Below are 14,636 nucleotides of genomic sequence, written 5' to 3'. Positions count from 1 at the left end.
ACACTTACATCATGTGTTGCCTTCATTATAACACTTATATAAGACTTTTAAAGTCATTTTGATAGTAGGCTAATATAGCTAATATAGACACTTACATCATGTGTTGCCTTCATTATAACACTTATATAAGACTTTTAAAGTCATTTTGATAGTAGGCTACTATAGCTAATATAGACACTTACATCATGTGTTTCCGTCATTATAACACTTATATAAGACTCTTAAAGTCATTTTGATAGTAGGCTACTATAGCTAATATAGACACTTACATCATGTGTTGCCTTCATTATAACAATAATATAAGACTTTTAAAGTCATTTTGATAGTAGCTTACTATAGCTAATATAGACACTTATATCATGTGTTGCCTTCATTATAACACTTAAATAAGACTTTTAAAGTCATTTTGATAGTAGGCTAATATAGCTAATGTAGACACTTCCATCATGTGTTGCCTTCATTATAACACTTATATAAGACTTTTAAAGTAATTTTGATAGTAGGCTACTATAGCTAATATAGACACTTACATCATGAGTTGCCTTCATTATAACACTTATATAAGACTTTTAAAGTCATTTTGATAGTAGGCTACTATAGCTAATATAGACACTTGCATCATGTGTTGCCTTCATTATAACACTTATATAAGACTTTTAAAGTCATTTTGATAGTAGGCTAATATAGCTAATATAGACACTTACATCATGTGTTGCCTTCATTATAACACTTATATAAGACTTTTAAAGTCATTTTGATAGTAGGCTACTATAGCTAATATAGACACTTACATCATGTGTTGCCTTCATTATAACACTTATATAAGACTTTTAAAGTCATTTTGACAGTCGGCTACTATAGCTAATATAGCCACTTACATCATGTGTTGCCTTCATTATAACACTTATATAAGACTTTTAAAGTCATTTTGATAGTAGGCTACTATAGCTAATATAGACACTTACATCATGTGTTGCCTTCATTATAACACTTATATAAGTCTTTTAAAGTCATTTTGATAGTAGGCTAATATAGCTAATATAGACACTTACATCATGTGTTGCCTTCATTATAAAACTTATATAAGACTTTTAAAGTCATTTTGATAGTAGGCTACTATAGCTAATATAGACACTTACATCATGTGTTGCCTTCATTATAACACTTATATAAGGCTTTACATTTTTTGCGGCTCCAGACTTTTTTTTGTTTGTATTTTTGGTCCAGTATGGCCCTTTCAACATTTTGGGTTGCCGACCCCTGCCTTCGCTAGATGAGTCCCTCACGCGTAAACGTCCACTAGAAAGGAAAACACTTTTTTTTCTTTAAAAAATTAAAAATAATATTTGCTACACATTTCAAAATAAAGCTCTGTCAACTATCCATTATTCAGCTACAGTTCATTTAGATTGTTTTGTTTGTATTCAGCGTATAGGTTGAGCTAGGTACCGAATCTGGTACTTTTTTGGCACCGATTCACGTAAAATCCAACAATGCCATGTTTTGGTACGTGGGTTGTGCGTGACGTCACGCCGGGTCGCCGACTCACTTTGGCACTTGGTGATCACTCCAGCAGCACTGAGAGCGGTCTCAGCCAAACTACCTTCAAGTAACGTTGCAATTTTCAATGCCGACAAAGAAATCGACTCAAAAAAACGCTCCAACGTAAGTTAAGAAAGGCGCGGCTTTTCCAAAAATGCGCGAGCTTGACGCTGCTACACATTGGCTTTGCTAATGACGAGCCTAGCGATTTTACATGGTAATTTCAACACCTTTAAATTTGTTAATGAAAACTACAACTGAGACGTACGTTACAATCAAACAGCTGGAGCGTAATAAGTACAATACTTGGGCGATATAGCTCGGTTGGTAGAGTGGCCGTGCCAGCAACTTGAGGGTTCCAGGTTCGATCCGCGCTTCCGACATCCTAGTCACTGCCGTTGTGTCCTTGGGCAGGACACTTTACCCACCTGCTCCCAGTGTCACCCACACTGGTTTCAATGTAATTTAGATATTGGGTTTCACTATGTAAAAGCGCTTTGAGTCACTAGACAAAAGCGCTATATAAATATAATTCTCTTCACTTCACTTACAGTACTAACACTTTGTAGGGCGCATGAATAATACATTAGTGCAACATAGTGTACTTGCAAGTGAGTCTCAGAAATGTGAGAATAGCTGCGTTGCCATCGCAGTTGTTTTGCTATTCAAAGTACATTTGCGTTCCATTAAAAGGGTGTTTTGAGTCATGAGCCGTAATTCTCGTAAAATCTCATCCCACGAGACTCCAGTTTAAGAAAAAGTGCCTACAGCCGTGATGTCAACAGAAGACAACAGCAGCGGGTGATTGCTCAAAGGCAACGTCCTTACGGCCCCTTTGACATTGTTCGGGCATGTCTCGCGGCCGGTGCCGCCTCACCACCCCCGACCGACCCATCGGAGACTTATGGTCCCCTAACATTGTTCCGGCATATGGGTCTCTCCGAGCCTGGGGGTCGGCCTCTATTGCTGGGAAGGGATCCGCGAGACGGCCCGGTGCGATCGGAAGCGAGAAAAAGACAACATTGTTACTCATATTGCTTGTCAATATTGCATAAATGAACAGAGCAGCGACAACACCCGCCATACCTACCTATGTTAACTACTAAGTAATTGATCTACCTACTTTGTGTTATTTTGCTAGCTAGTTAGTTATTAAGCTAGTTAGTTATTTAGTTAGCTAGCATATTAATTACATAGTTAGTTAACAAGTTATCTGGCTAGTTATCTAATTAACTAGATAGCTAGTTAGTTAATATTTTAGGTATTTAGCTGGCTATTAGGTTAACTACTTTCTTATTTATCTATCTAGTTTGTTATTTTGCTGGTTTTAGCTAGTCATTCATTTAGTTAGCTTATATGTAGCTAGCTAGTTCATTACATAGTTAGTTGGCAGGTTATCTGGCTAGTTATTTTGTTCATTAGATAGCTAGTTAGTTAATATTTTAGGTATTTAGCTGGCTATTAGGTTAACTACTTTCTTATTTATCTATCTAGTTCGTTATTTTGCTGGTTTTAGCTAGTCATTCATTTAGTTAGCTTGTATGTAACTAGCTAGTTCATTACATAGTAAGTTGGCAGGTTATCTGGCTAGTTATTGTGTTCATTAGATAGCTAGTTAGTTAATATTTTAGGTATTTAACTGGCTATTAGGTTAACTACTTTCTTATTTATCTATCTAGTTTGTTATTTTGCTGGTTTTAGCTAGTTAGTCATTTAGTTAGCTTGTATGTAGCTAGCTAGTTCATTACATAGTAAGTTGGCAGGTTATCTGGCTAGTTATTGTGTTCATTAGATAGCTAGTTAGTTAATATTTTAGGTATTTAACTGGCTATTAGGTTAACTACTTTCTTATTTATCTATCTAGTTTGTTATTTTGCTGGTTTTAGCTAGTTAGTCATTTAGTTAGCTTGTATGTAGCTAGCTAGTTCATTACATAGTAAGTTGGCAGGTTATCTGGCTAGTTATTTTGTTCATTAGATAGCTAGTTAGTTAATATTTAAGGTATTTAGCTGGCTATTAGGTTAACTACTTTCTTATTTATCTATCTAGTTTGTTATTTTGCTGGTTTTAGCTAGTCAGTCATTTAGTTAGCTTGTATGTAGCTAGCTAGTTCATTACATAGTAAGTTGGCAGGTTATCTGGCTAGTTATTTTGTTCATTAGATAGCTAGTTAGTTAATATTTTAGGTATTTAGCTGGCTATTAGGTTAACTACTTTCTTATTTATCTATCTAGTTTGTTATTTTGCTGGTTTTAGCTAGTCAGTCATTTAGTTAGCTTGTATGTAGCTAGCTAGTTCATTACATAGTAAGTTGGCAGGTTATCTGGCTAGTTATTTTGTTCATTAGATAGCTAGTTAGTTAATATTTTAGGTATTTAGCTGGCTATTAGGTTAACTACTTATTTATTTATCTATCTAGTTTGTTATTTTGCTGGTTTTAGCTAGTTAGTCATTTAGTTAGCTTGTATGTAGCTAGCTAGTTCATTACATAGTTAGTTGGCAGGTTATCTGGCTAGTTATTTTGTTCATTAGATAGCTAGTTAGTTAATATTTTAGGTATTTAGCTTGCTATTAGGTTAACTACTTTCTTATTTATCTATCTAGTTTGTTATTTTGCTGGTTTTAGCTAGTAAGTCATTAAGTTAGCTTGTATGTCGCTAGCTAGTTCATTACATAGTTAGTTGGCAGGTTATCTGGCTAGTTATTTTGTTTACTAGATAGCTAGTTAATCTGTTAGGCATTTAGCTAGCTATTAGGTTAGCTACTTTAGTTTTCTTCCTAGTTTGTTTGTTATTTTGCTATCTAGTTAGCTATTTAGCTAGTTAGTCATTTAGTTAGCAAGTTATATGGCTAGTGATTTAGTTAACGAGATAGCTAGTTAATCTGGTAGGTATTTAGCTAGCTATTGGGTTAGCTACTTTCTTTTTTGTCTACCTCGCTAGTTAATTATTTAGCTAGTTAGTGATTTAGTTAGCTTGGATGTAGCTAGATACTTCATTACAGAGTTAGTTAGCAAGTTATCTTGGTAATTGTTTAGTAATTGTTGCATTGGAGCCCCGCCAGTTCAGTGTTTAAGTGACCTCAAAATGCAAAAAAAACTGTGTTTAATCACGCGAAACACTTCAATATCGAAACCACCTCATGAGAGCGCAAAAATGTTTTAGCGATATTTAAGAGGCTTTTCAAAATATGGGTGTTTCAATTACCAGGTTCTTATTGCGATATTTAGGTTTTGCACATTTCTGGGGGTAATGGAAACGCAGCTATTGAAACAAGATATATCAACTGCAGATATCATAATCAGATCATTTTTAAACGTTGCAATTAAAAAAAAAAAAAGCCTTTATTATCAAAAACTATTTATATTCATTGACGCACACTAAAGTACCGAAAATTGGTACATGGGAATCGAGTCAAATGTGAACGATACCCATGCCCAGGCTGACCGAGCATGATGTTGCTAAAACATGTGTGTACTGCTAGCATGTAGCTAACATAGCTATGCTAGTGTTTAGGTCCTTCTGCCCAATTCCTTATTGTTCCTTATGTGACATATGGAATTTATTACATTGGACAAGTGCAGCGTTACGGGGTTTATGCAAAAAGTGGGGGGGTGTATATTGTAGCGTCCCAGAAGAGCCAGTGCTGCAAGGGGTTCTGGGTATTTGTTCTGTTGTGTTTATGTTGTGTTACGGTGCGGATGTTCTCCCGAAATGTGTTTGTCATTCTTGTTTGGTGTGGGTTCACAGTGTGGCGCATATTTGTAACAGTGTTAAAGTTGTTTATACGGCCACCCTCAGTGTGACCTCTATGGCTGTTGACCAAGAATGCCTTGCATTCACTAGTGTGTGTGAAATGCCGTAGATATTATGTGATTGGGCCGGCACCCAAAGACAGTGCCTTTAAGGTTTATTGACGTTCTGTACTTCTCCCTACGTCCGTGTACCACTATGTATAGCGGCGTTTTAAAAAGTCATAAATTTTACTTTTTGAAACCGATACCGATCATTTCCGATATTACATTTTATAGCATTTATCGGCCGATAATATCGGCAGTCCGATATTATTGGACATCTCAACTAATAAGCATTAAAGCTACAGACACACAAAACAACGTGTCCCTAGTAGGGATTACTAAAACCACGTTAGTGTCTAAATTTCAGCATTAAGGCTACACTTTGGACAACATTCTTTAATTTTATTTTTTTCTTTAATAAAGCAATGAATTCACTATTGTTGGACATCTGAGACTTATTTAAAATGAGTGAAAAATAGTAAAATATCTATAGAATTAGAACTGCTTTCTCATAGACAGAGAGAAAATGTGTAACAATGACTTGTAAACACGAGCACCTGGTGAGATACCCACCTACAAATTCCGGAGTTCCAAAAATGTTCTTAAAATCGTTGCCAAAGTCGATCTTGTGGGCCAGGCCAAAGTCAATGAGCTTGATGCGCGGGTGAGGCACCGAGCGGCTGAGCAGCATGATGTTCTCCGGCTGCAAAGAGAGAGAGAAAACATTCGCGGAATGTTTATTTACAGACTGTCATTGTGCGCAAAAGAAACGCAACAAAAGCCAAGGATGAACAGTTCAGACTTCATTAAACAAAACATCAACAGAAGCAACATGGGGTGGTGCGCATACAACCTGTCACACTGAACGATTTTTCAACCTTTTCAATGAAATATTATCATTGAATATAATTTTTGGACGAATAGAAAATACTCACATTGTTTTTTGATATATGCAGTAGATATCATTTTGTATAAAGACCACTTCCGGGCTACAGAAGCACGCTGTGGTCTATACACTACTGCCATCTAACGTCCTGGAATTGCAACTGCATGCAAATATATAACACTTACAAATGAGACATAGAAGTGTAAGAAAAGAAAATGTAACAATTGGACGGGACAGTTATCATAATCAGCTCACAGTTAAATGTCTGTTTTCTTTTTCATTTTATTATTAAACAATTAACATTGAACACACTCAAAAGTACAGACAATTGGTAGCGTATTGGTTCTAATAGGAAAGGTACCCAAACCTCCTGGTGTTACTCTTTTAGATGCTCACTGATTACCCTATTTCCCGGACTATAAGGTGCACTTAAAATCCAGTGACGTGCAGTCACTAGAGGCAGGTGAGGCGGGGCCTCACCTGCCATCATGGAAAGAAAAAAAATGTAAAAAGAAAAAAAAAAATTAAATTGTTATATGTATCCAGTGATTATACTATAAAGTTATTTTCCATTTAACTTCACCAGTTTTAGATTATTTTTATTCAAAATCGCTGAATTTTCACATTTGCCGTTCAAATACTGAGAAGAGACGGCGCGGTGAACAGCAGCCAGTTGAGGCACGTCACTCAGTGCCGCAACATGGATTGCGCAATGACTCGACTAACTGCTGGCCTGCTGTGCAGTGAGACAGTATTGCTATATGAACTATATTATACATTTCCATAGTTTAGTTAGCTGAGGTATATAATGTACAGTGTATTTTGTCAACAACTGTATGTGTGTAACGTATTTCTTGTGCTGAGCGATCATAAAACGGCTGCAAAAGATGCACGGGCTGAGGCTCCAGTAGCCCCGCCTCCTGCACCCCCGCCGTAGAATTGTTATATCAACTAAAGCCCACACTTAAACTTTCCACGTGCAAGATTGAATCTATTTAAAAAAATTATTTCATAAGAAGCCAAAAAGTGCAAAAACAATAATGTTGGTGTTGGAGGAGTTGTGAATGACTGCAGGGACACAACATTAGATACACCTGCAGACTGCAGGTGTACCTAATTCACAACTCCTCCAACACGAACATTATTGTTTTGCACTTTTTGGATTCTTATTAAATAACTTTTGTAACCTATTTTCATGGGCTTTCCTATTTGTGATGTTAAGTTCCTGTTATGCGCTGTTATACAGTATATGCCTTGAGCTCTTATTTTGAAGGCGCTAAGAGCGGAAGTGATGTCACGTTGCGGAGGTTTTTGAAAGAAGGTAAATAAAGTGGTCCTCGTGTAAACTGGAGCCTCCGTGTTTGTTATTTTGTAGTTTCATACAGTATAGGCGACATTTATAAACCCTCGGTTACACTTTTTTAAATAGATTCAATCTTACACGTGGAAAGTTTAAGTGAGGGCTTTAGTTGCGGCGCATGGACTTCATTTATAAGAAAGTGGACTTCATTTATAAGTAAAGGTAAGACCATAATAACGTTTTTTTTATTAAATGTGCTTTTTTGTGTGCTACAGTTTGTATGTGTAAAGTTAAAGTTAAGTTAAAGTACCAATGATTGTCACACACACACTAGGTGTAATGAAATTTGTCCTCTGCATTTGACCCATCCCCTTGTTCACCCCCTGGGAGGTGAGGGGAGCAGTGGGCAGCAGCGGCGCCGCGCCTGGGAATCATTTTTGGTGATTTAACCCCCAATTCCAAGCCTTGATGCTGAGTGCCAAGCAGGGAAGAATGCTGGTATGAGCTTTTAAACATAACCCGTTAACTGCTGCCAATCAAATGGTGAATAAGATACTCTTTAGGGTTCATATGTTTGTAAATCTGACTGTGATGAAGTCAGTGCCTCACCAGCCATCAACCTCACCGCACATCACTGTTAAAATCCTTTCCCTCCCTCAAAACTCAACAGTTTGCCTTATAACCTGGTGCACCTAATGTACAGAATAATTCTGGTTATGCTTACCGACCTCGAGACTATTTCATTAGGTACATGGTGTAATGATAAGTGTGACCAGTAGATGGCAGTCAAACATAAGAGACAAGTGCAGACTGCACTATGATGGCCGTATGACCCAAGTAAACAACACCAATATCTTATATCTTCCATTGAAAATATAAAACATTACACACGGCGCTCAAAAATCTATCAAAATGTTTTAGTACGACTTTGGTAAGCTATGAAGCCGCACCGCTTGATGGATTGTCCACGCATTAAACATAGGAGTATTATTATGGTGTGTGTATAAGGTAAGACATATTATCTGGCGTTTTGTTTCGCAATATTATGCAAAAGCAACGTTTCTTACCTTTTGGTACCGACTGATCTGTATTTGGGATCTGCATAAATGCTGAAAAATTGCGCGCATACGCCTTTGTAGTCCGTGTCGACACCATAGTCGATAAGCTTCTTCTTTTTTTCTACCTTCTTGTTATGGGACATTCATCCTCCGCTGTTGTCATTTCTAATATAAAGTAGTGTAAAGTTCTTACTTATATCTGTTAGTAAACTCGCCATGAAAGCGCTAAAACATACCGGTGTAGTGAGTATACATTATTCACCCAAGGAACTATAGTTATTAGAGAGTTCCGGTCGGACGTTTTTTCACGGGACACATTTCCGGCTTTGTTGTTGTTTCCGGATGAGGAGATGCTGCTACATTATTGATTTAAGTAAAGTCTGAATGACATTAAAACAGTTAGCTCCATCTTTTGACACTTCCTTGCACGCTACACCGCTATGACTGTCAGAAAGCAACTTGAAGATGATCTGTAAAACATAATCTATGCAACATTTTGACCAAAGAACCACCATTACATGTTATGGAGACCACAAGGAAGTATTTTTATTTGGAAAAAATATAATAATAATATGACTCCTTTAACGCGCCCTATAACCTGGTGTGCTTTATATATGAAAAAAGATAAAAAATAGACCATTCGTCGGCAGTGCGCCCTATGGTCCGGAAAATACGGTAGGTAAGACGCAATATGACGAGAAATTTGGGTTTAACCACCTGTTCAGTGGCCGCCCTGAGATCGGTAAGTCGTGCGTTCAAACCCCAGCTGAGTCATATGAAAGACTATAAAAATTGAACCCATTACCTCCCTGCTTGACACTCAGCATCAAGGGTTGGAATTATGGGTTAAATCACCAAAATGATTCCCGAGCGCGGTCACCGCTGCTGCTCACTGCTCCCCTCACCTCCCAGGGGGTGGAACAAGGGGATGGGTCTACCGCAGAGAGTAATTTCACCACACCCAGTGTGTGTGTGGCTATCAGTGGTTTTTTGAGACTTTGATTAGTAGATTGCACAGTACAGTACATATTCCGTACAATTGACCACTAAATGGTAACACCCGAATAAGTTTTGGAACTTGTTTAAGTCGGGGTCCACGTTAATCAATTCATGGTATAAATATATACTATCAGCATAATACAGTCATCACACAAGTTAATCATCAGAGTATATACATTGAATTATATACATTATTTACAATCCGGGGGGTGGGATGTGGAGGGGGTTAGGGCGGGGGGGGGGGGGGGGCTATGTTTGGTTGATATCAGCACTTCAGTCATCAACAATTATATAATCTGAGAAATGGACATTGAAACAGTGTAGGTCTGACTTCGTAGGATATGTACAGCGAGCAGTGAACATAGTGAGCTCAGAAAGCATAGGAACAAGTATATACATTTGATTATTTACAATCCGGGGAGGTGGGATGTGGTGGGGGGAGGGTGCTAGTCTAGGGTTGTAGTTGCCTGGATGTGTTCTTTTAGTGCGTTTTTGATAGAGGGTAGAGATGCACTTTCTTTTACACCTGTTGGGAGTGCATTCCACATTGATGTGGCATAGAAGGAGAATGAGTTAAGACGTTTGTTAGATCGGAATCTGGGTTTAGCGTGGTTTGTGGAGCTCCCCCTGGTGTTGTGGTTATGGCGGTCATTTACGTTATGGAAGGAGTTTGACATGTACTTCGGTATCAGGGAAGTGTAGCGGATTTTATAGACTAGGCTCAGTGCAAGTCATACTTGCCAACCTTGAGACCTCTGATTTCGAGAGGTGGGGGGTGGGGGGAGGGGGTGGGGGCGGGGGGCGTGGTTGGGGGCATGGTTAAGAGGGGTGGAGTATATTTACAGCTAGAATTCACCAAGTGAAGTATTTCATACATATATATATATATATATATATATATATATATATATATATATATATATATATATATATATATAAAAATATGTATGTATATATATATATATATATATATATATATATATATATATATATATATATATATATATATATATATATATATATATATATATATAATAAAAGAAATATATATTTATAGCTGGAATATATATATATATATATATATATATATATATATATATATAAGAAATACTTGACTTTCAGTGAATTCTAGCTATAAAAATATATTTATTTTATTATATATATATATATATATATATATATATATATATATATATATATATATATATATATATATATATATATACATACATATATATATATATATATAAAAATAAAAGAAATACTTGAATTTCAGTGTTCCTTTATTTACACATATACACACACATAACACTCATCTACTCATTGTTGAGTTAAGGGTTGAATTGTCCATCCTTGTTCTATTCTCTGTCACTATTTTTCTAACCATGCTGAACACCCTCTCTGATGATGCATTGCTGTGTGGCACGCACAAAAGTGCTTTCATCAAATGCACTAGATGGCAGTATTGTCCTGTTTAAGAGTGTCACAACATTGCTGTTTACGGCAGACGAACTGCTTTACGGTAGACGAAAACGTGACTGCTGTTGTTGTGTGTTGTTACTGGGAGGACGTTAATGAAACTGCCTAACAATAAACCCACATAAGAAACCAAGAACTCGCCCTCGATCATTCTACAGTTATAATGATTGGGCAGGCACGTTGTTTATATTGTGGGAAAGCGGACTCAGCTCCGCATGGATTTCGGGAGATTTTCGGGAGAAAATTTGTCCCGGGAGGTTTTCGGGAGAGGCGCTGAATTTCGGGAGTCTCCCGAAAAATCTGGGAGGGTTGGCAAGTATGGTGCAAGTTGTTTTACTTTGTCCTCCACCCTGTGCCAGCCCACTTTGGAAAAGTGGGTAGGAGTGAGGTGTGATCTGGGGGGGTACTTTAACTTTTTAAATGTGGTTTTAGAAATAGCACAATGAAACGGGGAGTTTGAATGTTGTGGCCTCTAAAAGAAGAAAGGCTCTCAGCAGCAGGGAAAGACAACGGAGAACATCGAATGGAAAGATTGGATTTGCACGGGCGGATCAATCCTAAACAGTCTAATCATGTGAGACGGCCAGTAAATGAGAGGATGAGCAGCACGTCATTATCAGCGTGGACGCCGACTGCGGTGGTTGATAATAGCGGCGGCCATCGATCGGAAGCGCTTGGTTGGGCATCAAGCTTTTATGACGTCCAGCTCCAAAAATATACACATGATTTATAGTCTGCGAGCACAAAAACAAGTCTAGACTTTTTCCAACGACGCCATGTTCTGTGTAAACAACCGATCAATGATAGCGACTGAGAATCTGTCACATAATCAAATAAATGACAGAGAGTCATTAATGTCCTGCTGACAACCAGCATCCTCTGCAGTAGACATTGGTGGTATGTTTTCCTCTAAAATGTGTAACTCTGACAGAAGACCAAAAACAGAGCTCTTAAACTATCATGTAGAAAGCTGGAACGCAAATGGCGTGCGACTAAACTTGAGGTTTTTAATCAAGCATGGAGTGATAGTTTATTAACTTATAAACACACGCTTACCTTAGCTAAAGCTAATCACTACTCAAATCTCATTTGCCTCAATAAAAACGATCCTAAATATTTGTTCGGTACAGTAGCATCGCTAACCCAACAAGCGACTCCTCCCAGTAGCTCCACCCACTCGGCAGATGACTTTATGAATTTCTTTAGTAAGAAAATTTAACTCATAAGAAAGGAGATTAAAGACAACGCGTCCCAGCTACGACTGGGTTCTATTAACACAGATACGACTGTATATACGACGGATATTGCCCTCCAAAATAGTCTCTCTCTTTTTGATGAAATAACATGAGAGGAACTCCTGCGACGTGTAAATGGGATAAAACAAACAACATGTTTACTAACCCACTTCCTGGGAAACTTATCAAGGAGCTGTTTGTAATATTAGGACCATCAGTGGTAAATATTATAAACTTATCACATTCCTCTGGCACTGTTCCCCTAGCATTCTAAAAAGCGGTTATTCATTCTAGGCTCAAAAGACCTAACCTCAATCCTGACCTCATGGTAAACTAACAGCCGGTGTCCCACCTTCCCTTTATCTCGAAAATCTTCGGAAATTTTTTTTGCACAGCAGCTAAATGAACACTTAGCGTCTAACAAGCTCTGTGAACCCTTTTAGTCCGGTTTCAGGGCAAATCACTCTATGTAGACAACTCTCGCAAAAATGACTAATGATCTATTGCTAACTATGGATGCTGATGCGTCATCCATATGTGCCCACATCTGTGGTCCCCTCCAATGTTTCTCATTGTGCCCATTGGGATTAGTTTTTTCTTGCCCTGATGTGGGATCTGAGCTGAGGTAGTCATTGTGGCTTGTGCAGCCCTTTGAGACACTTGTGATTAAGGGCTTTATAAATAAACTTTGATGGAATGATTGATTGAATGAAAAACAAATTAGAATGTAGAGGATGCTGGTTCTCAGCAGGCTATAGTCGCATATAGGGTTGTTCTGATATCAACATTTTGGTACCGGTACCAACATGTACTTTTCGATACTAAAAATAAAATCATTTTTGGCTTCATTTTAACACAAAATCTTACGATAAGTTAAACATAAAGCTTTTTGGGGGGCGGTTTTGACTACGCTAATATTTGGCATCAAGCCAAGCAGCTGTGTGCGTGTCAACATATCTGTATGTGCACAAAAGAGGTGCTAGTTAACTATATTACCGTCGATTTGACTGACTGGTATTTCATTAATTAGCTAAGTTGTTGTTTTTTCCAAAATATTTGTATTGAATTTTGCAGACAGTACAGTATAGTGTCTCAAATATGAAACATAATAAACCTAAGATCAATTATAAACCTTCAATACCCTTTTAGTACCCACCCACTCAGTTCCTAAGGTAATTGTCCCCTAGTGCCTATATCAGATATAAACACACAAGAATATATGCAAACATAGATTCAATCTAACAAAGTACATTAAAAATAAATAAATTAATAAATAAGGTAAAATAAAATAAATGAACAAATTAAAACAAATAATAATACAAACATATATAATAAAATAATAAAAGATAATTGATTAGCAAAGTTTAAAGCAATACTAATACTTCAATCATGCCACCTTTGGCAAGGCATGTTTTAAAGCAGCGTGGCACTTCCGTGTTTAAAGCAGCATCTTTATCGATAGTTTCGAAGCCCAAATACCTCCATATTCGCTACGCGCACCCTCTTTATTAACCAGTAGAATTGCCTTTATTTGCCATTTTTCTTCTCCACACTGTTTCTGCTTGTGCGCTCTGTGAGTGTGTGCGCGCTGACACACTAAACATGCTCCTCCGCTCTGTACGTCACCGCCGCAAGGCAGCATGCAGATGAAAAATTAAAATACCGGTATTTTTTTAAAGGCAGTATAGTACCGTTTTTAATTCAACCCTATCGCATATACTTGTGTCCTTTTCTCAACTATCCATCTATCCATCTATTTTCTACCTGAAGTGCTAAAGTTCAACAAACAAACATTAGAAGATGAAAAAGTGGGCAGAAATGTGTCAAACGCTGCAAAAAGAAGACACCAGAGAGAGCGTCAAATTCTTTTAGGAGGGCTGCGCTCACTGTTTGAACAATATTCTCTTCTCTCTAAATGGAACATCACCTTGAGAGAGAGAAGAGAGTGGCCGTCATCACATTTTTTTCTTTCTGGGAGTCGCACAAGACTGCTCAGTACAATATGTCCCGCAACAATAATACAAGAAAAAGAACGGAATGTACCGGAGGCGATGATTAAAGACATCATATTGCCAACAGTGGTGTGTATGCCAGTTTGTAATGTTAAAATGTGACATTGCCTTTAGGGACGCAACTATTAATAGATTTTAACTGTACGATTAAAGTCTGAGGAAAATGATTAATGACAATATCATACACAATTTTAATTTCACAAACCTACCAATGAATACATCTATAAAATCACAGGGACATTCTTGAGGTTAGGGCTGGGCGATATATCGAATATACTCGATATATCGCAGGTTTGTCTCTGTGCGATATAGAAAATGACTATATCGTG

At 37.5% G+C, this 14,636-nt stretch overlaps 1 protein-coding gene across 1 annotated transcript in view; it reads right to left on the bottom strand.

The window, feature by feature from the left end:
- Positions 1-14,636, bottom strand: part of dapk1 (death-associated protein kinase 1) — a 178,193-nt gene that overhangs the window by 77,398 nt on the left and 86,159 nt on the right. Inside the window, exon 5 of the mRNA XM_061980418.1 lies at positions 5,912-6,041. Coding sequence (XP_061836402.1) covers positions 5,912-6,041 — 130 coding nt within the window. The remainder of the gene's footprint in view (positions 1-5,911; positions 6,042-14,636) is intronic.

This window comes from Nerophis lumbriciformis, linkage group LG20 (assembly GCF_033978685.3).
Source record: "Nerophis lumbriciformis linkage group LG20, RoL_Nlum_v2.1, whole genome shotgun sequence".
Classification (NCBI taxonomy): Eukaryota; Metazoa; Chordata; class Actinopteri; order Syngnathiformes; family Syngnathidae; genus Nerophis; species Nerophis lumbriciformis.
The sequence above is the reverse complement of the archived record's forward strand: the minus strand, read 5'-3'. Positions and strand labels throughout refer to the sequence as shown.